The sequence below is a fragment of the Pyrgilauda ruficollis genome, unplaced genomic scaffold (genome assembly GCF_017590135.1).
Source record: "Pyrgilauda ruficollis isolate IOZ18807 unplaced genomic scaffold, ASM1759013v1 scaffold142, whole genome shotgun sequence".
NCBI classification, from domain to species: Eukaryota; Metazoa; Chordata; class Aves; order Passeriformes; family Passeridae; genus Pyrgilauda; species Pyrgilauda ruficollis.
Window position 1 is genome coordinate 100057 of NW_024512766.1, and position 24858 is coordinate 124914.

The 24858-nt window shown below is 45.4% G+C and overlaps 1 protein-coding gene across 1 annotated transcript; it reads right to left on the reverse strand.

The window, feature by feature from the left end:
• Positions 1-4355: 4355 nt before the first annotated feature.
• On the reverse strand, positions 4356-24420 carry CD9 (CD9 molecule). The gene is made up of 8 exons (XM_041460356.1): positions 24247-24420; positions 13355-13454; positions 10506-10603; positions 8824-8898; positions 7757-7849; positions 7201-7290; positions 5442-5525; positions 4356-4701 (listed from the first exon to the last, which is right to left on the reverse strand). Exons 1-8 carry the CDS (start codon positions 24310-24312, stop codon positions 4636-4638), a joined length of 672 nt encoding a protein of 223 aa, XP_041316290.1. The 5' UTR covers positions 24313-24420; the 3' UTR covers positions 4356-4635.
• Between the last annotated feature and the right edge of the window lie 438 nt (positions 24421-24858).

Here is a 24858-nt window from a genome sequence, read left to right on the forward strand (position 1 = left end):
CTGTCTGCAAGCACTTGCTATTTTCTCCTGGTGGGTAGAGAGGGAGAAGTATAGTCATGACTTAGAGAGCCTGTCAAATAAATCCAGGCTTTTCTTTCCAACTGGAGCAGTTCCTATAGGAACTCTTTTGGAAGTCACCCTGCAGATAATGGCATCCTCCCCTTCTGCAAACACTCTCTACACCCTCTATGAGTAAGACTGTTAATTGCTGAAACATAGGGATTTAAGTTTTTGAAGTGTACATGAGGAAAGCATTTATTCCAACCCTCCCAATGTGTCAGGCCCACCCTTCTCTTTCTACTGTAGCCAGCTGCTTCCCACACCCTCCACTTCATGGGCCCACTGTCATTTTTACCCTGTAATCAATTATGGTGCTCATGTGCCAGGGCTGCTGTAAAATGACAACGTGCTGTACCACAGATGACTTTCCCACCTCCATTGTAAAGGAGCAATAAACTCTGTCCCCCGGAAAACCAGTCTTTCCCTGCCTTGGTACACTTCTCACGGAGCTGACCATGCAGCAAGCTTGAGACTCCCTCCATTCCTGAGGTAGGCTAGCTCCAGTTTTCCAAAATAAGTCTAAAAATCTTGTGGCAAAATTACCTTGTAGATAACCAAATACAGCCTTCCTCAGGACTTCCACTACTATGTCCTTCCCCTTAGTCAAACACTTATTTTCTTAAGCTTGTTTGTACCAGCTGTTTCCCAGCACAAACTCCCATATTCTGCATGGTGCTCTGTTACAACAAACAAATAGCCACATCTTTTAGTGTTTTGGTTTTATCTGTTCTTATTTTCCTCCCAGCAGCCAAGAGGCACAGCTGAGAGCAGCCTCGGAGCAATTCCGATCCCTGGAAGTGTCCAAGGCCAGGTTGGAAGGGGCTCTGAGCAACCTGGGATGGCAGAAGCTGTCCCTGCCCATGGCAGGGGGGGTTGGAAGATGTTTAAGGTCCCTTCCACTCCAAACCATTCTGTGATTTCATGATTTAACAGACTTACAGGCAGTGTTTTATGTTAGTCCATTACAGGATTTACATTACCAGTTATCTCTTCTACCATCCAAATCCAAGAAAATATCTAGACCAGGATTGCTCATATCCCACAGCTCTTTGCTATCCACAAAACACATCCCATAGATACTGTAATATACAGTGTCACATCTGGCCATAAACCACAACTATTTTAAGCACATTTACAACAAAGAATTAGCAGCACCTGTGTGTAAAGGAAAAATCTGCTTTTGTTTGGAAACAAAGCTGCTTAAGCCCCTTTTTCTTTCTGGAGTGGTTTCTCACATTCCAGGCAGGCTTTAAGGTCTTGACACAGCTGCACCTTTGTTTACTGATGGGGAAGGATGACATGGAAAAGACAAAGTGTTTTACTTTTGTATGTTTTCCTCCATCCTATCTTTTCCTCCCAACAGACATGCCATCTCTAGAATAATTTTTCCGTGCTCCTTCTTTTTTCCCAGCATCAATACTTGCTTCTCTGCTGACCCTCTGAATCCGAGCAGATGTATTCCTCAAAGGGATCCTTCTCTCCCTCCCTCCCGCCCTCCACAAGCATTTCACCAGGGTCAGTCACTTCTGCCACAGCTCTGACACTGTCCTAAGCACTGTTTCCCCTTCAATATTGTGATCCCCCCATTCCTGCTTTCCAGAACAATCTATTTTTTGCTCCTTTTGCCTCTCTGTATTAACCTCACAAATCACATTCTATTCCTGATGTAATTCAAAGACAGGAACTTGCTCCCTGCTTAGACAGTCAGTGCCACACAGATTTTTAGGGCTACCATTCCTTAGATCCCAATTCTTCAGTAAATTTCATCACAGTAAGGTGAAACTTGATATCATCAATATTCATTACTGAAGCAGTACTCATTCCAGACTAGCCTGCAGGTCTGAGGCCAAGTTTTTGCATCTGTAATCCATGATTTGCTTAAAGGAAATCCATGTTTTGCAGGTATTACTTCTTGCTTAAAGGAAAGTAATACTTGAGTAATAAAGATCAGTTCTTCCCTCTCACATAAAGTAAGACTTAACCATATGTTGATTCCTCAGAAAACACCCACCCACACGCAGGAGATGTTCAAAAGAAGAGTAAAAGATTGGGCTATAGCACTTAAAAACCACATGTGGATTGAGGGCAGGTATCAGAGAGGCAGAGCGTGGCATAAACAGTGTGGGGAAGGCAGCAGCACTGCAAGCTAAAGACTAAATCCCAGAAAACCCCTCCTCAGCTTCTGTGGAACACAAGAACAGGGGCAGATATTCACTTCTGGATCTTCAGCTGACCTGGATGCCAGCTCAAGAACTGCCTCTGCAGCTACTGCCCAAACCTCATGATCTGGGGTGCTGAGCCTACAGCTGAGTTCTCTTCCCCCTAGTTACAAACTACTGGAATTTCTTGGACTCTGCCAAAAGCTGCTGGACTTCAGCCTCGGCAGATACTGGCAATCTGAATGCATGCACCAGCATCAAAAAGTGTTGCCAGCAGAACCAGGGCAGTGATTTTCCCTCTGTACTTGGCACCTCAAATCCCACATCCATTTTGAGCCCCTCAGTTCAATAAAGATATTGGGGTGCTGGTGCACATCCAGGGAAGGGCAAAACAGTTGGGGAATGGTCTGGAACAAAACTGTGATAAGGGGCAACAGAGGGAACTGGCAGGGGGGGGAAGTTGGTGGGCTGGGCTTCTGCTCCCAGGGACAGGACAAGAGGAAACAGCCTCAAATCGTGCCAAGGGAGGTTCAGGTTGGACATCAGGAGGAATTTCACTGAAAGGGTGATTAGTCACTAGAAGGGCCTATCCAGGGAGGAGTGGTGTTCCCATGCAGGAACAACTGGGCACAACACTCAGTGCTCTGGTGTGGTTAACAAGTGGGTGATTGGTCAAAGGTTGGTCTCTATGATCTTGGAAGTCTTTTCCAACCTAAATGATTCTGTGAACAAGACGTAAAATGTCAGCAGTAAACTTTCCTGATGGTTGACAGCAACTCACTCCAGCTCTTCCAGGTGCCAGGTTCATTCACATCCCCAGAACTATCCAGCTGACAAAAATGCTACTTCTCAGTTCTGCAAGAGCTCAGTGGTGACATGGCTGCTCTCAAATTCCCATGAGAGATTTTCCCCTCCAGGCTGTCACGTATAGCCACAAAAGAAAATCAGACCAACTCCTTTCTGGAGTAATTTCAGTCTCTGCAAGACACACAAAATCATGATTACCATTTGACTGTTTTGAATTTTTTTTTTTTTTTAAAGAAGGCCTATGAACACAGAACAGTGCAACATGTTACAGAGGAGAGTTGCATGGTTCCCTTAGACAAGTGACAGTAGGTAACACAAAGGTGACAATACATTCATGCATCAGCAGAGCCTGACACCCACCAATTCTGGTATTTCTCATAATAAATACCAACCTCCTCACAGGAGAAAGAGGGGAACAAGCAAGGACTACTCAGAGACATTTGTATTACCCAGAGGACAGAGACCAGAAGCTTCCAAGAACACATATGAGATTGTACAGTAAGTGAGCACCAGGTACAGGAAAAGCACATCAATCTGCTGGTAAGCCCACATGTAGCCCCCACCAGGAAGTATTTTAAAGACAAAAAAAAAAAAAAAGCAGTTAAAAGCCATTTAGAGTAGAAATACTGGACAACTTGGTAATTCTTTAGGCTAAGGGCTCCACACTGGTGTCTCTGCTCTCTCCCATACCCATATTTAAACTGAAACAGGACAGCCTCAACTCTGCAACTGCAGAGCTGGACATATAACTGCTCATGCAACTTTGGTTTATTTCACTTGGAAACCTGAGATTTGGCACACTTGTTGTAAGCCCTTGAGACTGCACCTCACTGGCTTTAGGAAAACAAAGCCAAAAGCCGGCCAGCGAAAAAATCCTGAGCATTCACTAGGCAATGTGCCCTGCCAAGGGCCCAAGGCCATGCCTGGGGACAGCTGTGGCAGCAGACAGGCTGATGTCAGGAAGCCCAGCTGGCCCCAAGACAGAGCCCAGCCTGGCTGCATCGAGCTATCACTGCCTGCACATCACCTGTGTGACAGCCAGCCTTCTCCACCCTCCAGGGAGGTGACAGTAAAAGTGTTACAGCAGTGACATTTTAGGAATGTATTTAAGACCTGCTTTCATTCACACACACCAAGGAAAGAGGAATGACCACACCTTCCCTGACATGCTCTGACAGCATCTCCCATTCCCTTCCAACATGGGGCATTGGAATAGGAGTGCTTTCCTGCGTTATCCCAAAAACACTGAAGATGTTATACAACTTCAACTCCTTGCTATGCATCGAACAGTGGGATTAATCAACATAGCAACATCTTCTCTCCCCCACAAACAATACATCTTAGTCTTTATTAAGTATCAAATTGTCTCCAACATAAATTACATCCAAATTATGCAAGTTTCAATAAAGTCAGATATTTTATGTACAATGTTTGTCTTGAGTCAGATAAACCTTTATCGTTTTAACCTGTAACGTAAAAAGCAAACCTACATCAGTACCAAATAAAGCATTAAAAAGGTAACAAATATATAACATTTTAGAAATGCTCTCAGAACGCAGAAGTTAATGGTGAGGATTTTTATAGTGCAGGAATCTCAGGTTTACAGCTCTTAGACCATCTCTCTTTCCCTGCGGATGGCACAGCACAGAACCATACTGAATATCATGCCAACAATCTGGAAAGAAAGCAAACAGATTAGAAATCAGGAAAGCAAACATGCTTTCATCAGCATGAGGACAAGCTGCTCTTCACAGCCCAGAGGTCACATTTATTCTGTATTTTTACACCTCACTCTGCCATTCCCCACCCCCCAATCCCCAAAGTTCATTCCCAGGAATCCCATTCACCTCAGTACTTGAAAATAAATCACAGAATATGTCAAGTTGGAAGGGACCCACAAGGATCTTCAGGTCCAACTTGTGGCCCTAGCACAGCACCAGCAGCTATAAACCACTGCCATATCTCCTAAGAAAGGTTTGATCATCCCAACATGTGCTTTTCTCCAGAGAGGTCAAACAAGTGCAAGTTTTTTTAGCAGCCCTGTTATTTCAGCCCTCTAGCAGAGCCTGTAATTGTTATAAAGGAAAGAGAAGAAGAATCCCTAACAGATATTAGGATTAAGATGTGGGCCAGCAACATGACCAATACATCTTCACTCCGTATCTACACACATTGCTGATAAGGTTTCACCACTGCTGAAAGTGCAAGGAGGCAGATCTGAATCCAAAACAGAAGCAGGAAAGCCTGAGACATCCCAGCCTCTGCACTGCCTCAGGGCCCTGCAGCACACACCCTGATCCTGCTGTGACTTGTCCTCAGTGGAATGGCCTTGTGAGCTGCAGGGCCAGGCATTGTTCTACAAGACTTCTGCTCTGTGTATCCTCTGACCACCCTCTAAATAAACTGGAAACTCACCATCATTACAGCAATGCCAAGGCCAACTGCTCCAATGACATTGAATTTGGATTTGAAGACATCATCAATGGCATCAGGGCAGGACTGAAATGGAACAGATGGTTCATTAGTGTTTTACATGCACAAGGTTCATTTGAAGACTCATCTTTTAAAAGCTGCTTTGATCTGGCCTTTACTGTCACATCCTTAAAGAGAGCCAGGGATGGTCCTACACAAGAGTTGGTGGAGAAGTTTAAATCTACTCTTCAAGTACCTCAGACTTGTTAACAGCACCTTGACTACAGCAGGATTCCCCTCTCAATCTGGCTGTCAGCACTTCAGATGATGCTCATCCCTTATCAAATCAGATTTAAAGCCATTCTTGATATTGCCAATTGCTACTGTAATTTTGCAGATACCTCATGAACCCACAGTGCATGGGAATAGCAGGACACCTAGGCTAGGATCCATGCCAGGAGCAGATTCATAGAGGGGCCAGTTTAATGTTCCCTGGACAAAGAATTACCCTTGCAACTTAAAAAAAAAAAAAAAAAAAAGAGAAAGTATAGTCCTTTTCCCAGAACAGACACATACATGCTGGCCAATAAGAAGAACAAGGCACTTTTACAGAGGTATAAATCTTTAAGAGCCTGGTAGCTGGTCAAAGTCTTATCCCAGCTTCTGTCCTACTTGTTTCAGCAGCAAACATCAGTGAGCTGCTGAAAGCTACCTTTTTATGTTGTTGTTCTTTATCCAGTCTAGAAAGAAAGACTGTATCTGAGAGTAAAGGGATATACTGGTAAGAATGAGCCAGTTCAATCAGAACAGCACTGCTTCTTAGAGGTACACTCCACTACATTTCTTTGATCTTGTAATCTATCCACTGTTTTTCTACAGCTGAAAATGGGAATGGGCATCACAAGATGAAATCAACAGATAAAGCTAAAATACACAGCAGAATAAAAAGAAACAAAACCTGTGCGCAGTCTCAGCTACTCCCACACACTCCAACTCAGACTGCATGGACAGGACTAAAGATACAGACTGAACAGTCTCATGTGGGCAGATACGTGAACTGTCAATTAAATTGAAAAAACTCAAGTCAGAATTCCTGCACGTTAAGAACCATAGAAGGACTCATACAAATCATCTTGGAGCATAAAGCAAGAGCACAGGATGTTTGTAAGGAAAAGAGGAAGAGGGGTGGTTCAAAACTACAAAAGCTGTTTTCTCCTATTATTTGTATTTTCTCCTATTATTTGTATATTTATACAGGCACCTCTGCAGCAATACTCCAACAGGGAAACCTCATTCACAGAATTGCCTTCACAGTCACCAACTCACCTGAGCAGGCTACCAATGCCTTACCCCGCTCCCTGTCCTTGCTGAAGCTTTAGACTTGCTACCACCCCAAACTCTTACTTCTCCCTAACCAGGAGGGAGCTGACAGCTCCAAGCAAGAACCAGGAAAATGCACTGAGGAGAATAGAGCTCTCAAGGCACTGTGAGGGTATTTTTTAGGCAAACTTTTGCTCTTCCACTGCCCACCCCAGCAGTGAGTCTGTGACACACAGACTGCACATTTCCTGAGCAAGGTCACACTTCCTGCTTGTTCTTTCCATGGTAATAGTGGGTTTGTTTTCCATAACCAGCCTGATCACAGACAGACTGCCACACCAGTGTGACATGGGCATTTCCCACAGACTGGGAGGGTTTCCTGAAGTGCGTTTCTCATTCTACCCACTGGGCAGAGCTGATGGAGAATTACATCAAGTTTTACCTTGACAGAGAATGACTCAGACAGTGTCTTTGCTGGACAGGTGTCCATGTACTGCTGCTCCACAGCTCCAGTAAGGCCACAGCAGTTTAGCTACAACAAAAGACACAAAAAGAGACTCAGGTTAAACAATCCTTATTTTTATTCAGCAATCTGTTAAAAAAAAAAAAAGGAAATAATTTACATTAGTTTTTATTACAGATCAAGTCCTGTCACATGACTGCTATAAACCAAATTTTAACAAGCCTTAAATTAAAGGACAAGGTTCTGAAAGGAGGAGCTAGACCTCTTTAAGTACACACAAAATCATTCTGGCAACAGCCTATGCTCCTTACAGACACAAGGCTGAACCCCTCACACAACCACCACCACCTAGTTCTAGACACTTCAGAGGGACAAAAAAAGATATCCTGAATTTATTTATACTACACAAAACCATCTCTGCAATCTTTGGTTTCTTCTAACTAGTAAAAAATTTGTACAGGGGACTAGGTAGCATGAAGAACAGTGTGAGGAACAGCTGCATTACTGTCTAGGTTAAGCAGAACCATATACTTACAGCAAACTGAAATGCTTTCAGGGTGTCTCTGGCACTTGTCTGAGTTCTCTTTCTGTAGGTGTCCATGTAGAACTCCTTTAACTCATCAATAATCTAAGGAAAAGCAAAGATTTGTCTAACAATTGTGTGTTAATGTCATACCTTGTATTAATTATGAAAAACTTGCTTTCAGCAAGTCAGTCATCAAAACTCCTGCAGCCTACAACACCCATTCTTCTGCCATGTACAAACAGAGGGTGGACAGAAGGCTCACTTGTTTCAGGTGAGAAATAACTGTACACTCACTTTAACAGCCACACCTAAAGAGGTAAGACTGTTTCCCCTTCCAAATCTCTGACCTTCTAAGAGGAGTGAGAGAACCAACTCTTTGCCCACTGGCTGCCCAAAAATATTCCCTATTCTACTGTACTGTATAGAAACTGAAGTTTCTATATTTCCCCATTGTGTAATACAATGCAAGCAGAAAAGCAACCCTGGTCACTAAGCATGGGATTTTGAAACAAGACAGAATCTTGACTGCTTGGGAGGAACAAGCCATATCAGTCATGCTTCAGGTGCAGATACATGCAGCTGTCAGCTGACCCAGCTCCTCTCTGGAAGTGGTAGTGCCTCCCAGCCAGCCTGCTTCACCTCACAGCTCAGTCAGGTACTCTCTGGAGGGCACCTCTAGCATGCAACAGCCTCTTGGACTCTGGCTTCCCTGCTACAGTCTTGTGTTTAAATATTACAGTTAGATTTTTTTTGTGTTGTTTTGCTTGAATCAGCCTTTTTCCCTCTCCCCCAAACTCCCTGGGTAATAAGGATTTGACTTGTACTGGTACAGATGTCAGCAGACTGCTGACTGTGGGCACACTCATAGAATCATGGAGTGATTGGGGTCAGAAAGGAGCTTTCAAGAGCACCTAAGTCCTGCACCTCTGCCATGGGCAGGGACATGTTCCACTAGACCAGGCTGCTCAGAGCCCGATCCAACCCAGCCTTGGACAGTACCAGGATGGAGCATCCATAGATTCTCTGGGAAACCTGTTCCAGCATCCCACCACTCCCAACTTTTAAGAGCAACCTACCTTTTCTTTATTTGAAAATCCCCAGATCCCAGCAGCAATTTCAAGGGCAAAAATCACAAAAAGGAAGAAGAAGAACTAGAAAAGAAAGACCACGTTATTCGTGAAGGCCACAGCACCACAAACCAACATCACACATGTACGCTGCAAGTTCGTCCAGACTTCTGGGAGCTGTCACTCAACCAGGTTGCAGTTGGAAGTCTGAGACATTGGTAACACCAGGAAAAAGGGTCAGCGCTTCTTCCCAGGAGCGTCGGAAAGTCTGGCAGCGCTCTCCAAGCACCAGACCTGCTTTTTGATCAGTGTTAATTAAAGCCAATCATCTGTTAACTTCAACTTTGAAGCTGTATAAGTCATTCAGACACACCACAACAGCTGGCACCTATTCTTTATTCTGGTTTGTCACTCCTGTTGCTTTAGGAGTCATTACTTAATTCCTAGCTTACCACCAACTCCCAGAGTGCTAATGGTCATTTTGTTGTATATCCCATAAAACACAAATGAAAGTGTTTTGTCTCTCACTGATTACCGGATCCAAAACACCAGTATCATTCAGGAGCACTTTAAAGAGATACTCAGAATTGGAAAGGGCCAGAGGTATAATTTTGCAACAAATACTTGAATTTAGGTTCTTCTGTGACACAGAAGGGGAGTTGTTCTTTCAGTGGCTATAGTTGTTGTATTGCACTAAATAGTTTACCTAGTTGTTGTTTTTGCAGAGTGTTTGGTAATTTGCACTGATCACATGGTTTGTCCCATTTCCCCCCTCCCCCCTTAAGCCCCAGTGGTAATGGTTTGTCCCAGTTTTACTCCTCCCCTCGCCCCTTCCTCACTTGTATCCCATTGGCTCTGGCTCCTTCCCTTGAGCTTAAAATCGCTCAGGAGGAGACCCCCAAGTCTCTTTTCCCCCTGGGACACTGCCTGGATCCTGAGGTGACTCCTATCAAGGAATAAAGTAGGACTTTGGTCCCGAGGAGAAGAGCGCCTCCAGTCTTTTAATTTTGTCCTTGTAAAGGCTGCGAGGGGCCAAGGGTCCAGAGCTGGCTGGATAGGACCTGAATGCCCAGGAGAGATCAGCCTTTACATATAGTAGTTGACTTTTATTAACTAAGTCTTCTGGTTATTTGGATGAGTAGTTATGCAAGTGCACAGACGTGCATGAACCCAGTAAGCTCTACTGCCTCCCGCCTCGTCTGAAAACAAGGACGTTGCTCTCCAGTAATTGGCTTGCAGAGCAGTTGTCAACTAGAAGAGCTCGTCCTGCCTGGGATTATGAACAGTAGAGTCTTGCTGTTTCAAGCACCAAATACCACAGTTCTAGTCTCAAGAGATTAAAGATTGCACCACCGTCAGAGTCCAGGATGAACTGTCTAGCAACGACAGCACTGCTGTTATCAATATTTTAGTTCTGTGTTCACAATACTCCCAGCCTTGACACTTCAGTGTATGTCAGACACATCCAGCCTCTTGATATCATCCTCTGTTCAAATGCAGCAGGAGCATCTGGATTTCAGGCCAGAAATGAGAACTATTATTTAACACTTTAGCATTATGTAGGTGGCCATGAGTTTAAACACTCTAATTTTTCAGGGTCCACAATCTGCTGCCCTTGAACTACACAGTAGTATTTTCCTTCCTTTCTCATCATGCTGCTCAAGAATTTAAGCATTACCCTGAGCACTTACCAGGCCAAGCATACACTGAGATTCCTGGGATGCACCACAGCATCCCAAGAAACCAACCAGCATCATAAGGGCACCAGCTCCAATAAGGATGTAAACACCTAGGGAGGAGGAAAACAAAGGTGTGCAGGTCATTGAGGTCTCAGCAGCAAGGTATGAAATTAATTGCTCCACAAATAGCATTGATAGCTTTTGCCAAGGTTTAAGTTTCTTTACCGAGGTGTTTCAAGGGGAAAAAAAAAGGGGGTTGTGCCTAATTTTCAAAGCAAATGCATCTGAAAAATTGATATATAAAACCTTCATTTTGACACAATTAATGTGTACCCTTACTGCAGTTTCACAAGCTTTAGAAAATGGGCAAGATAAAGCCATCTAAGACAACCTGTAAGACACTTTTTACAACAGGCTCAGAGCCAAGAGTTATCAACTTCTCCTCAGGTGAAGACAGAGACAACTGGAATTAGAGACAACTGGAATAGTGATTTATCAACAACTGCAAAGTCTTGAAGCAGATGCTTCTTCAGGTTATAAAAAGTGTCAGAGCTTGTAAACAATTCTACGCAGAAATAAGGTAGTATGTTGAAGAAGAAAAAGCCAACATTTCTGAGGTAAAAGGCTCCATTTACGTCAAAGCCTCTGGATCCTGAACTTGGGAACAACCAGCCTAATCATCACAGCTGTGAGCTGGAGACAGCAGCAAGACATGGTGAGCAACAAAACTCCCAAAGGATGGTATTACAGGGGTGGTGAAGCATCAAAGAATCAGCACAAGGCACATGAAACAAGCAGGACACTTCTATCAATGGGGACATAAAAACAGTTCAATACCAATTAAAGGGAGCTAGATGTAAGCTTTTGCAAATTAGGTATTCTAGATGCAAACCAAAAAGATTAGCTGCCAAAATAAACAGCTCATTGATGCAGCATTTGTAAGGGATTAAGCCTGACATTTCTTATCAGGAGGAAATTCCAATATGGACTTTTTAACCTCAGCTTAACCTTTTTCCATTTTGAAAAAATAGGAAAGAGTCCATCAGTACCACTTATTCCAAATTGAGTTGTACAGAAAGCCTTTGAGGTAATTTGCTTTGTAGCTTACTGCAGTCAGTAATTACTCCCAGAAAATTATGTTAAAGCAGAAATTCCTACTGAGCTTTTTTTTAAAACTCAGCTGAACCTACAGAGATTTCAAGCAGGTTCCACTGGCTGCATCCAGCCAATAGCTTAAGCATCACACCATAAACATTTTATGTTTTAGGAGGTGAAAGAGTTGTTTTAGACTACCCAAAATAAGACTTGTTAAATATTCAGCTCAACAGCCAAGTTTAGATTTCTGTTCTTTTTCTGAGATCCACTTAGAAGTGTCTGGGAATCTCCCTGGCAGCTCTAAGAACCACCCAGTTTGCTAAGATGCCATCATATCAAGTATAAACCACGAATTTTCTCACACATAACCTGTCTGCATACCTGCAGCTTCTTTGTGAAGTCCCACGAGCATCTCACTATTCCTAACTATGGCCTCTACACCATTTCTAACAGTACTCCCTGCAGGCACAGGTCACCCTAGGACTAAGAGGCTGCAACGTTAAATTGCACCTCCTTGCAAGTGACCTACAGACTCCAGCCTGGGAGCTGTCACAGCTGAGTAACCAGAGACAGGAGCCAGTTTTTTGGCAAGAGAAAGATGAAGCTATCCTTTAAAGACTTTAAAGAGTGCCTAATTAAAGACTGCCTAATTCCATTTCCCTGCCATGGGCAGGGACCCCTTCCACTATCCCAGGTTGCTCAGAGCCCCATCCAGCTTGGCCTTGGGCACTTCCAGGGATGGGGCAGCCACAGCTGCTCTGAGAAACCTGGGCCAGGGCCTCAGCACCCCCACAGGGAAGAATTCCTTCCTGATATCCAATCTAAACCAGTGTGAAGCCATTCCCCCTTGTCCTGTCACTCCGGGCTCTTGTCAAGAGTATCTTTCCATCTTTCCTGTGGGCTCCCTTCAGGTACTGGAAGGCCACAGTCCAGTCACCCCCAATCTTCTGTTCCCCAGGCTGACCAATCCAAATTCCCTCAGCATTTCCTCATAGCAGAGGTGCTCCAAGGGTCTGAGCACCTACAGGTGACAATAACCAAATTATGTGTGTTCCCCTGCCCAACCTTAAAAGTGACTGTAGAGATCAAAATCGAAGTTCAGATAAAATCCAGTTAATTTAGGAATTCCTGTGACATTAACAAACTAAAAATGTGTGTGTCTCCTAATTAATGACCTTACAAACACCTTCCACATGGTCTAGCTAAAGCTACATTGATCCATGCTGGCTGGAATAATTCTCATATATACCAAGATACTTGTGCATTCTTCCCATTCAGCTCAGGATGTATTAGGAGACGTGGGGCTTTAAGAGTTAGACAACAGTGCACGTGCTCCTTCTGAGAGATGAGGCAACAGAGTTGTGTTTTGGGTAAGCTCAGGCTGGTCACTCTGGAGAAAAAATATTAATTACTCAATTAGTTTAGCGTGAAACTTTGCTGACGCATATGGTGATAAGCATCAGGAAGAAACATCCTCTGTGTCTTCCAGGAGCCCCTGGGATTACAAAATGTTTACTGACAGCAGCAGAGACAAACTACTGTGGGAAAAAGGCTGAAGAGCCAAGAAACCACTCACATGGCAGCACTGCTGTCTGTACAAGAGCTCACAGGGGAAGCTGCCCCCAACACCAGCCAGGGGAAGCTGCTTTTTGGCTGTTTAGGGCTGTTTTGCCTTTTTATCCTTTAAGAAAGGCCAAGGTTTCTGAGCAGCCTGGAAATCATGGCACAAAAGTGTGACCTATCTCCTGCGTGATCCCCCAGCTTACCTGTGTAAAACTTTGTGTCAGGTTCCAGTTCAAAGACGCTTTTGGTCTGTGAATCAAAGTGAAGCCATAGTCCAACTGCAAGCACTGCTGTCCCTGCAAGCTGTAAGAAAAAGGAAGGCTTGTTAAAGGATACCAACTAATCCACCCAGCTTTGCATTAATAACAAAATCAGAAGCAAACAAAGGATACAGCTTTTATTTAAAGAGCTGGTGACAAAGGACAAGCATAAAAGGATGGGGATATCAACACATGAACAAAGTCCCAGACATGAGGCACCTTGTTGACAGAGCTATTTACATAATATAAACTCCAATCCCACAGGAGAACAATGCCATTCTTGTTCCTTTCTGAAAATATCCACGGTTTAGCCAAGTGTCAGTATTGACACTGATCCTTACACACATTGTTTTATTCTGGGTGGATGCAGACACTGCATGGCTTAGTGACCTTAAAGCTTCATACTGAAGAGCAAGTGTATCACAAGGAAAAGTGCCTAGTAAGGCCAGCTGGAAGTTTTAGCGTATTAAGCAGACTGCTGAGAGTTCAGTGTACCATGGAAGGGAGTTCAAGCAGACTGCTGTTCTTGCCAAACAAGATAAAACCAACCCATTAAGTGACCACACTGACAGGAATAAGAAAATACCAGCTGCAGCAGTAGAACGTTGCTGATCTGGAGCAATACAATCAAGTTTTAGGTAATATTTACTTTTATTTCATTATCATCTCTGCCTGCATACTTCCAGGGTCCTCTTAACATTGGTGCCTGTGTTTGCAGCAAGTCACTTTGTGTATAAATTAGCCTATGGATGAAACATCTGGTGAAAGCCACCGAAAGTGTTGCAAGAAAGAGGGAACTGCACTCTGGTAAGGCCAATGGCAAGAGTTTGCTTTGAAGAGACTGAATCCTCCTTTAAAAAGAAAAAAAAAAAAGCAGGGGTTTTATTGCATGTAAAAAAATGAAGAAACCAGGACAAAGTATAAAGCTGGAGTGTGCTTCTCAGCTCTTCCTTTGAAGACCATTTAACTATTAAAAAAAGCTCTACAAAAGTGAGATGTGGACAGAAATCTCAAACACTGCAGCAGACATTAAAAATTTAAACTTAAGATTGAGCAATAAGCTCATGAAGTCTGGTGCTTTGGCCAGGCAAAGCACACATGAAAAGCAAAAATAAAATCCCAACAAGGCCTGACCTCTGATAAGAAGGTCCTTGCAGAAAGAAAAAACATTACTGATTTACCTCTAAGAAACTGGAAACTGCTTAATAATGGCAATTTTTAGTGGGAATATGGGCAGCATTCCCTTGGTGAGCACCCAAGGATGCCACATCCCTTCCACACCAAGCCTACCTGAGAGGTGGGAGCCCGTGAGCCCCTTCTCCCTGCTGAGGAAGAGTTCCTGCTCACAGACAGCCCCAGCTTTCCTAAACCAGCTTTTCTTGTACGGCAGGAACTGGAGTGCCAGGCCTGCCTCCAAGAGGAGCTGCAGGGCTGTAGCTGGGAAAACAGATCAAATGACACACAACCCAAAGAGCCAAACCCACCTGGAGGATTCCAGACCTAAGCAAAAGGCCTTGTTGGTGTTTCTGGCCCTTACTCTCAAGGCACACCCGCACACACCTCCTGCTTGCCTTGCTAGGGCTACCCTGACAATATGATTAAGTTATGCTGGATCACCTTGGTACGACACAGAATGCCACAACAGCATCATTATTTCAATTTCTTGTGCCACAGCTGCACCCCGAGGGGAGGGAGAGGCGCAAAGGGGAGCTGACAGAGAGAAGGGTTGCTGCTCTACCTGCTCTCCTGGCTGCAGCATCACTTCAAAAAGTCTTTGCCACCTCATCTCACCTCAGTGCCTCTGTTCAAACATCAAAAAGGCTTAGTGATGGAAAAAATTCTGCTTTGAGACTGCTGTTAAGTCACCCACTATTTAATAACACTCTGCTTGAGGCTCCCGTTCCTGGTCGTCCAGCAGTCGTCAGCTTTTATAGCTGATTCAGATCCCCATCATTAGAAGAAGCCTAGAGCCTCTGCTGGTTTTGCCAGGAACTCACAAATTGTGAAGCCACAAGCCTGAACACCCAGCTCGTCTCACCTACCAAATTTATTTACAGCTTGACAAGTTCCAGTGCTTGAGTAGAGAGCTCTGCAATTGGAGCAGGGCACAGAAAAGGACTGTAAAACTAAAGAAACTCTTAAGCCATACTGTAACCATGCACATAATCTTTAAACTCCAAGCAAAGGAGAAGGCTCAGTTAATGCCCTCCAGAAACAAACTGGTCTGTTCACATTGGGCAGAGAGACATACCTAATATAGCTCCTTTCAAAACACAAATTTAACTCTTCCCCACCACCACACAGAGGTACGCGGCAGGTTTTCTCCTTGGAAAAGCAGTCACTCTGTGGGAAAGATTAAGAACGTGCCAGGGAGACAAGAGACTTACAGGAGCACAGAAAAGTGATAACACTTCATGCCAGTGAACTGCTGCACAGCACTAAAAAAAGTGGTAGAATTAAACAGAGTGATAATTCTCTGCATGGTGGATGAGAAATAAAATGCAGCTCCTTCATGCAAGAATAACAGACCTTCTGTCTCCATTTCTTAAGGAAAGCAGACTTATGTTCTCAGTTTGTGCTCTTCCTACCCAGACTGACCACTGAACTAAAAAAGGCAGTTTTAAAAGCAGAGGACAAGAAACTTGAAGCTTCAAGTTTCCATCAAAACAAGGGAGAAACGAGGACACAGCAACACCAGCCTCTGAGGAAGAGAAAAGCACAGCCCCACGGGCACTTGCCAGCACCTGTGGCCAGTGTGGCACACTAGAGGCTGAGGCACTGTCACCTCCCCGCTCACCCACTCTATGCCAGCAAGATGGGATCTGTGCTGGGATGGTTTGGGAACTGTGTTTTTCCTTCCTGGGAAAGGGGTGCAAGGCCCCCAGCATCGGCTGCATGGAAGCAAATCACCAGATAACCTAATTGTTGGGTTTTTGTTTGGTAATCCAAGGGGCTTCCCCACCTAACAGACCTATTTTATCACAGGAGATGAGCAATACGTTTCTAAGTAGCTCTATCCTGCGCTGAAAGAGAAACTTAGCAGGAAAAGAACAACACTGTATTCCTGAAAGTAGTCCATTTTGTCTGGCTTCACACACACAAAGAAGAGAATGGGTTTGTGTGCTTATCAGACAGGTAAGTAGTTATGTTTCTATAGTGGCAAGTACAGCAAAAAGAGCTCAGAAGAGCTCAGGTTTGGGGTTTTTTTCCACTCTGGACAAAAAGTGAAGTTAAAGGGATACTGCTTACTCGCTGTTTTGGAGAAGTTTGTGGCAGTGATTTTCCAGCAAGGGCATGTCCTGGCACAATTACACTACTGGCTTCCCACTCCAGCAGACCAGGCTTCCTTGTTTTCCCCAACCACTACTCCCAGCTCATTCCTGCTCTGCTTCGAGCTGCACGGCTGCAACAATGATAAAACTACCTGGCCACTCCTCTCCTAGCCCTGTGGAGGCTCCTCAGGTTGTTTTTTTTTTCATTACATGCAACCACACCCCCTTGGACCCTAAAGCTCACTCCCGCATGCAGCTTTCTGCCTGTTGCAACAGGAAAAACAGCTTTTTTTGGTCTACCTTCCTTTCTTACATAGCCCTGCACGTTCCCTCGTGAGGCTCCTGTGCAGGACTTCCCTCGTCTCACCCATCCCACGGCTCTGGTGCGTCCCCCTTGCTTGGCCTCTGGGTACATCTAAGAGTGTGTCCCAGCCTTCCATGTGAGAAGATACAACCAACAAAGGACCTGAACCAGTCAGGATACACTTGAGAAGAGAAAACCTGTGTATCCTGGAGGCAGGCGCCACACAGAACACTCTGCCTTCCTCCCCTCACAGTCCCTGGCTAACCTGCGTATGAGTTCAGAGTGTGCCTCAGCGTTGAACACTACCAAAATTCCCACAGGATTTCTGCCCCGCTCCGACACCCGAGGTTTTGCAGATACGGCTCCCCCAGCAGAAGGCTTGCACCGGAAACCCTTAGATTTAATGATAATGCCGTAAACACGTATTAAAACCTTGAGGTTTAAACAAAAAGAAAAACCCAGAACAGCAATTGTGTTAACGCATCCCATAGCAGCACAATGTGTGACACTATTTTGGAAAGCTGGGAAGTTTATTTTGGATTTAACCACTATTTTGCAAGGATCATTTTGTTCAGTCCCTTCTGACCTTGTTCCCTTGTTAAGAGACAATCACCTTGACAAGGGACAAGCACCCCAGTTGCCTCGGACATCTTACAGCATCCTACCTTTCCACAGGCAGAATCACTTCTCAAGGAGCTCAAGGTCCAAGCACTTACCAAGCCCTCAGACAGTCCTTTGTCTGTCCTGGCAAACAAAGCTTTGGGAAGGAGACACCCTCCCCTAGCCCTTTTCCATTTCCACAGGGTAGAGGCAGGGATAGGGAAGAAATCAGACAGTTCAAGAATGCCTGATAAGTGGCTCAAAGCCTGTAAAAAAAAGCCCTTACACCAAGGAAAAAAAAAAAACAAAAAAACAACCAGAAAAAAAAAAAAACCCAAAAAAACAAACAAACAAAACAGAAAAAAACCCCGAAAAAAAACCCCGAAAAAAAAAAAAAAACAGGAAAAAAAACCCAGAAAAAAGTGGGTCTGGCCATTTTGACACCTTTAGGCCAAGTTTACATACAACTTCTACCAAGTTCATGGCATTACCTCCAGCAGAAGGTTAAGTCATTATGTGAAAATAAAGAAGTCAGTCATAAATACTACTTTCAGTGTTGTCAGCTAAGTATGGTATCTAACACAACACTTTCTTTTTTTTCTTCAAGTAAGAAGGTATGTCAGGCTCAACACTACTGTTCAATATATAGGTTTACACCAGGATGTGACAAGAAGGCATCAAAAAGTCATAATCTTCATAAACACTTGAACTTTTAGCTAAAAATCTGACTCTATAAGAATTTACTTCTCACTGTTTTAGACTGAACTAAGAAAGCCAGGATCAGATCTATAACGTTGCAAAGCACAGGCAAAGAAATTGAGAACATTATGAGTAGTAATGAACTGTTTCTGTCCTTTTACTGGCTGGTACTCCATAAATAAAATCCCATAAACAGTAACTACAAGTGAAGCTCAACATCACTCTAAACCCTCAATTACAGAATTAGTGTTATCCACAACAGCACAGGTTTTCAGAGTTTTGAAACAGCTCCCCTAACACTTGTGCTATGGGGGCTTGCAGTTATATAAGAAACTGCAGCTATTTTCAAATTAGTTTGGAAAATAGTGGATTGGAAAGGAAGAATTTTTTTTCTGCTTAGCTAGTTTCAAGAATGTTGTGGCCTACGTTAATGCCACAGCACTTTTTGTAATAAAATGGTGCTCCAGTACAGTAGGAGCAGCATTACAAAATTCCTGAACCACTGCCAAGACTAGTGCCCATTTCATACACGTTCCTATTCAGAAACCAGTCTGCTATATTTGCAATTAGAATTGCAAATAGGATCCAGGAGTGCTGGAACTCTAAGTAGCTTCACATCAGATTTCTCAAGGCAACATACTCCAAACTTAATTCCTGACTCCACAGAACTTACCGGAGTCAATATACACTGAGCTCATGCAGCATTAGATTATCACACTGTAGCCAGCAACTGCATCAGTTCATTACAGAAAGCAAAAGCAACTAATTTGTGGGTTCTTCATATGCACCTGCATATATACATACTAACTGACACATGCATATTTCCCTGCCCATCCTGCAAGTCCTCTGCTGGAGGAGAAAAAACCCTCTGAATTGTTGTTCTTGGTGCACAAAAGCAGTTGAGATTATGGTTCAAAACAAAGTCAAGTTATCTTCAAGCTACAGAAGGAAAAGGGCTCTTCAGGCCTAATTCTGCTGATCTTACTTTAGCAGGCACTACAACACACAAATGCATTTTATTCATAAAACACACAGAGCTCTGGAGAGTGGGAAGTCAGGACAACAGAGCTGCCCAATAGTGGAAAGCAGCAAGAAAATGACTGCTCCAAACTTCAACATGAACTCTGCCTCTGTGCTACAGCACTTGCTTGCCTAAAATACATCAAACCATAAATATTAGCAGCAGATATCTTCATACTCCACAAATCCACAAGGGGAAAACCTGGCACTGAAGTTTACCAATGCAAGACCTTGCTTTTGTTCAGCAGCAGGAAGCCAGTGGGAGAACAGGCAGGCACTTGCCTGGTGTGATCCAAGTTGCTCAGAAGCCCATAGTTTTCCTAGGAAAAGACTTCGTTACCAGAACCAACAAGCCTGAGCAAACCCAGGGAGTTGAGGGAGCACAGCTAAAGGCAGTCACTCATTACACAACTCAAGGCAATCCAGCATTGCTCACACTAAGGTTGGTCCAAGGCAACTTTGCTAAGACCACTCCACTGCTCAGGTTTAAGGAACAAAATGTGCTGTTTCCATTGACTTCTTGCCAAGCTCAAGCCAGCCTGGTGGGAAAAAAAAATTTAGTTCTGTATCAGGCTTGACACCTCCCTCCCACACCCCAAAACAGCCCCCAAATTTGTATTATTAGAAAGCAGACTGTCAGGGATGCCAGGGCCAGCACTGGCCATGCCAAGACAGCAGAGCTGTTAGCAAACCTGGGTAGGAGATCACCAGCCCCAGCAAGGACAGCACAACAGCAGCAAGGAGCCTCGTGCCTGCTGCAACACTCCATCTCAAGAGAAAACACAGCCATCCCTAATTTCTACACCTCAGAGAGGGGACTGAACCCCAAAACTTACAGATCCATGCTTAACTGGACTTGGTGCACACATCCAAAGATGTCCCCTTCCTTTCATTTAGGCCACAAGCACAATTTAAGCTAAACTCTGAAGCCGCAAAAGTTTCAGAGAATACAGTGTTAGTGCCCAGCCTTCCCAGCTGGAGAAAGGCCATCAGATCAATCAAGCACAAGATCCTCAGGAAGGGTTAAAAGAACAGAACAGAAGGTAGTGTTTCCCAGGACCAACCTCCTGGGCTACATGTCGAGTGCTTCAAGATTGTGCCAAGACACAGCATCTTGAGAGAAGAAAAATTAACAAAAGGCTGCTGAACTCCATGTTAGCAGGTTGGACTAGATGATCTTAAAGGTCTTTTCCAACCTAATTCAATCTGTGATTAGCCAGGTATCCCTTCACCAACCTATTCCTCAGCATCTGCTGAGGAGACAGTATCACCACTGTCCTCACAGTGATACTTTTCTTCTGAAAATGTCCTCTTTCCTGGCTTAATATCCCATAGCTCTTGCTCACTGCCTCTTTCAACACAGTCAGGCCCTACCTACTGCCTGGACAATCTTGATTCTAAGGATCTCTAGCACATTTCCATGCTGAAGACAGACTTGCTGATAACAGAAACCCTCCTCTTTCTTTCCCAAAGATTACGAAGTTTCACTGTGATCCTCTCAAGACAGGCAGATGACCAGAGCAGCCTGCAGCACTGCGGGACACCAGCATGCCATGGATTTTGGGAGCTTTACACACCATATTCCATCTTCTCTCAGTCCATTTCTGAGGCTGGTTTTGCTTTGTTGACACTAAGCACTCACCTGGTGCTTTTGTAAAGCCATCATATATTATTTTCTCCTAAGGCTTCACTGCTCCATGGCAGCAGCTGCCCCTGAATCATTTAGTTCCTATCTTCAGGCAGCTTCCTGCTGGTGCTTCCCATGGGAATTACCTGATGCCTGCCTTTGGTGAGAATCTCACCCTGCTGTGTCAGCAGGCAGCCATCACCTTCATCACCCTGGACAATGGGTGCCAGCCAGCACCCCTGTGCTCCTCCAGATGAGGTAGGGCTATCCTGACCACCACAGAGTTTGTACCAGCACCACTGCTTCTCTCTTCAATAGCAGAGCTGCACCTCACCACAGGCCTGCCTCCACTCCAACAGCCATCTCATTCTTGCCAGGATCTTACTCCAGGACAACCTGGTTTTCACGACAGGCCTGAGATTTCCAAGAGACATTGACGAAGTGAACCAACATCACTCAGTTCTTGCCTTCTCCAACATTCAGGCTTTTAAAGGCTCCACGGCAGCAGCTTCATGAAGTCTCACTTCCCCTTGCAGTAGCCAATGTCCCTCCTGTACATGTACACCAGCTTTTAAAAAAATCTTCTCCTAGGCTCTTTTCAGATACTCCACATGTGCTACTCTCTGGGTATCCCAGGCAACCATAAAGCAAAAACCCAGCCTCCAATTTGCTGCATTCCAGCCCTCCAGCAAGGAAAAGGGATGGTGAGCAGGGGGAGTTACCTAATCACAACTCACTGAAGAGTTCTGAAGTGTTTTGTGACCTTGGAGAATTGTTAATCAAACATTTGCTGCTCCTCCTGTTTCACCTCCCTTGCATCAAGAGGTCAGCTCAAGCCTGTGCAGAATTCCGAGTCAAAGACAGGTTATGGCATAGAACTCTATTTTACTGGGGAAGATTTTAACAAAGTCCTGCCAAACATGGCTCACGAAACTTTTATACCTGGAGCTATTACTGCCTGGAAGGACTCCCTGAGAAACCCCCTTTCCATCATGTGTCTGAAGAGGGGTATGTTACTTGGGTTTGCTTTTGCAAATTACTCCTAAAGCTTTCCTTTGGCTAACGTTATTGTTATTTTATTAGGCTCACCAGCATTTATGAACCTTTATCTCCTTCCTTTGGATATAGCTTCAACTTTGAGAGTTTCTTTTTTTATTTCAATAACTTCCTTTACCAAGCTGTTTGAGCCTTTTTGCTTCCTCTTACCCTTGTTCAAGCCTCCGATGGAAGTAAATACATTCCACCTAACGTGGCAACCACAGCCATCTGCAGGTTTGCTGCAGACCACTGAAGTTCCTGACCTATCCTTTTGAGTCAACTTATTTCAAAACAAAGCAGGTACAGAATTGCATTTGGGCACAAGTTTTGTCAACATACTTCCATTACTTCACAGACTTTTCACATCTGTAAAGCCATAAAAAAAAAAAACATTAAAGCCTTTTTTCTTATTAGGGTGGTTCTTGCCTTTTAATGCTGGCAGACCCAGAACACCTTTCTTTTTATGCTGTTCAGTGTGGAATAACCCAAGATATTACAGCTACTTTATTTCCCCATAGAGGACACAAGGTTTGCTAACACTGCACCCCCTAAACGCCCCTCCAACTATTTTCAGCAGGCCACAATGACGTGGTGGTCCCCATGAGCCAAGGATCACTCCAGCTGGTCAAACACACACTTATCTCTGGCTGAGCCAAACTGCTTGCATTTTACTACCTCTTGGGGCCTCCAGACACTTACTGGGATCTCCAACCCCTGGATAAATACATCCCAGAGAAATCCATCTCTGGGATGTATTTATTTATCTCCCTTTAATTCTTTTTTCTTCCTCTTTCCCACATCCTAGCTGCATACTGCCAGCCTCAAGAAGCCAACTTGAAAAGCCACATCTCTCAGCTCCTCTGGGCAGCAGCACCACTTTTCTTCCATCCACTCTGTCACCAGTACAATTCTGTATTCACGAGCACCCCTAAAGGTAGGAGTAAAGCCTCAGCACTTTATTACCATGACACTCCCAAGCAACAGGTACATCCCGAGCTAAACAAGACCCCTCTCCCGATTCTCAGCCTACCCCCAGACAACAAGGTGGTGAAGCTCAGGTTAAGAGCTTCTTTGAGGCAATGCCGTTGCCACAAGAATTTCTGTCCCATAAAATACTCTGCAGAAAGTCTGCAGCTTTGAAATAAACAAACAAAACAAGCACAAGGCAAAGCACGAGTACTCCAGCCTCTTTTAACAAGAAGTTCAGAACCTCACTGACTGTAAGTTTCAGGCAGTGCTTTATCAGGCTCTTCTTTCTGATCAGCTCTAATCCTGCAAATGCGACAGCCCTGTTCACGATCCAGCGAGTCCCGGGTGGCAATGTATGCTTTCCTGGGTCAAGTTCTGCACAACGTCCCTCAACTGCAGCCCAGCTGTGTATTCTCAACTCTGCTGCAACCCATTTCGACATCGAGACATCCCGAGCACTTCACCTATTAACACGGCAACTTCCACTCGTCCCACGGGCAGTGCTGCGACTGACTCCAGACGCGGCTTCTTCCCGCAGCTCCGACTTCATTCCTCCACATCACAGCCACACACGCACTTCGCCACCGTGGCAAACAGCCCAGAGAAAATCCAGCTTTCTAAACCATGCACACTTTGCTCCTATCCATCAGGCACACAAGCAGCTCCCGTATTACTTTTCCATGTAGGAGCCAGCGCTAAATCCAGGTGCCCACGCCCCGAGTGCTTGAAGACAGACCCAACCACTCGGCTCAGCCATGCTTTCTCACGCTGCCTGGCCAACAAGGCGTAGTGGGGCCAGGAAGCACATCGGAGACGTGATCTCAAGGGGTGCCGGTCTGCTCCGAGAGATTAAACCAGAAGGGAAGCCACAGTTCCCACCAACACGAGGAGTTCACACACACGACAACCGCGGGCTTGCGAGGAACCGGCTCACCACGAGCACATACCGACACTGGGAAAACCAGCAGGGAGCCCGACCTGCACACAGTTTCAGGGCGAGGATTGTGTGAAGTGCTGGGGGATGCTCAGTGGAGGCGGGCTAGCTACAAACCCAGCACCCCCTCCCTGCCTGGCAGCACCCTCAACCCGCTTTACGATAAAACCCCAAAAACATGAAAAATAAAGCGGTGAGCACCCGGGCCCACGCCCCTCTCCTTTCGGGGGGGGCAGCAAGTGGAGAAAACAGCCAAAACCACGCATCAGAAAAGCAAACAAAACGCGGCTCCCGGCGCCTCCCCTCCCCTCCATCGCTGTCCCGAGGGCTCCCCGCCGGGAGGCGCGGGGGACACAGCCCGGGACGCCTCACCCAGAAGATGAAGTTGAAGCCGAAGAGCAGGTACTTGATACACTTGGTGCCTCCTTTGACGGGCATGGTGGCGGCTGTAGACACGGCGACCAGACTCCCAGGCTCCGACGCCGCTCCTTAAATGCGGCCCTGCCCGGGTGTCTCGGGGACTCCCCCGCCCGCCTCTGGGGCCGCCCCCGGCCGCGCCCCGCACCTGCGGCCGCCCCGCTCCGCCCCAGGCCGGGCGGGCTCCCAGCGCTCCAGCAGCGCCTCACGGGGCCGGGCACGGCCGTCCTCGGGGCTCGGAGTGTCCCGGCATGGAGGGGAAGCACGGGGAACGTCAGAGTCCCGCTCCTGGCCCTGCACGGCGCCGCTTCAGCAATCCCACCCTGTGCCTGGAGCGTTGTCCAAGCGCTCCTGGAGCTCCGGCAGGGTTGGGGTTGTGACCGCTTCCCTGGGGAGCCTGTTCAGTGCCCCACCACCCTCTGGGTGAAAAACTTCGTCCTAATGTCTAATCAACGCCCCCCCACCCCAACCCGACCTGCTCTTGCATATATTTCAGAATCCTTAGGATTGGAAGGGATCTCTGGAGATCATCTAGTCCAACCCCCCTACCAAGGAAGGTTCACCAAG

Excerpts from the sequence above, each read along its gene's own strand:
- CD9 (XM_041460356.1), bottom strand. The coding sequence starts at position 24,312 with ATGCCCGTCAAAGGAGGCACCAAGTGTATCAAGTACCTGCTCTTCGGC. Across the intron at positions 10,604-13,354 it reads TGACACAAAGTTTTACACAG|GTGTTTACATCCTTATTGGA; the intron begins GTAAGCTGGGGG and ends CCTCCTCCCTAG. Across the intron at positions 7,291-7,756 it reads TGAAAGCATTTCAGTTTGCT|CTAAACTGCTGTGGCCTTAC; the intron begins GTAAGTATATGG and ends CTTTTGTTGTAG.